Source organism: Limulus polyphemus, unplaced genomic scaffold (assembly GCF_000517525.1).
Source record: "Limulus polyphemus unplaced genomic scaffold, Limulus_polyphemus-2.1.2 Scaffold2555, whole genome shotgun sequence".
NCBI classification, from domain to species: domain Eukaryota; kingdom Metazoa; phylum Arthropoda; class Merostomata; order Xiphosura; family Limulidae; genus Limulus; species Limulus polyphemus.
The window spans coordinates 39,411-40,350 of record NW_013668165.1 but is presented as its reverse complement, the minus strand read 5'-3'; the positions used below and the strand labels follow the sequence as shown (position 1 = coordinate 40,350).

General features: G+C 34.3%; 1 protein-coding gene across 1 annotated transcript in view; it reads left to right on the top strand.

Moving 5' to 3' along the window:
* The window catches only part of LOC106467285 (glutamyl aminopeptidase-like), a gene marked incomplete at its 3' end in the record, with an annotated part of 64,929 nt that overhangs the window by 28,410 nt on the left and 35,579 nt on the right, over positions 1 to 940 (top strand). Inside the window, 1 exon segment of the mRNA XM_013927621.2 lies at positions 267 to 400. Coding sequence (XP_013783075.2) covers positions 267 to 400 — 134 coding nt within the window.

Below are 940 nucleotides of genomic sequence, written 5' to 3'. Positions count from 1 at the left end.
TTTTTTAATACGACCTCTAATATATATTATAACGTTCGTAAATAAATAAAATTTCAGAGGAGTGCTGTATGGTTTGCATGAACAGGAACCCGAAATGTTAGAATTTAAACGTACGAACAGAAAATAGGGAGAGAAAACAATGCAAGATATTGGAGCATAATAAGGAAATGGCTAAAAACTTAACTATGTATTCCTCAGTATTGATATACTTGTTGCCTGCTGCACTTTATTCGAAATATAAGTATTTAATATATTTTTCCTAACAGTAGAGATTGAAATTCCTGATCTCGGAGAGGACGAGTGGCTAAAATTTAACGAAAAACAGACTGGATATTACTTGGTGGACTACGATAGGTCAGACTGGAAGAAGTTCACTGACCTATTAAACAAAAACCACGAAGTAAGTTGTGATTTCTGCTCTCATTTCTGGGACTTTTGCGATTTCTAAGAACAAAGGTGCAAAAAGAAAGAAAAACAAACCTTATTTTCCTGAAACAGACGTAGAAGTTTATATATTCAAAACACATTGTTTTTTTTTTAAGAAATGGACTTCTTAGTCGCGCAATAACGGCTCATAGAATGGCTCTGACTTTTCCTTTCAAGTACTAACTTTTACTTCATAGCTCCATCATCTCTTGGCCGATTTGAGATCTAATTACAGTTTGGACTCAGGAGGTCAAATCCTTTCGATTGATATATTTGACCACACCTGAGGTCTCATAGATTAATATATATTCTACTAAAACTCTGAGATTGTTTGTTTGTGTGTGTGCTTGTCTATAATTAAATACAGATAAAACGGCGCACAGTAGCGCCATATTTGTAGTGAAATGAGAATAGAAACAGAATAAATCAAGTTTCGTTAAAATCGGGCTATGGGTTACCGAGTTAGCGCCGTTTTTCGGGTCACTTTTCGTACATTCCATTATTATAAAATTTC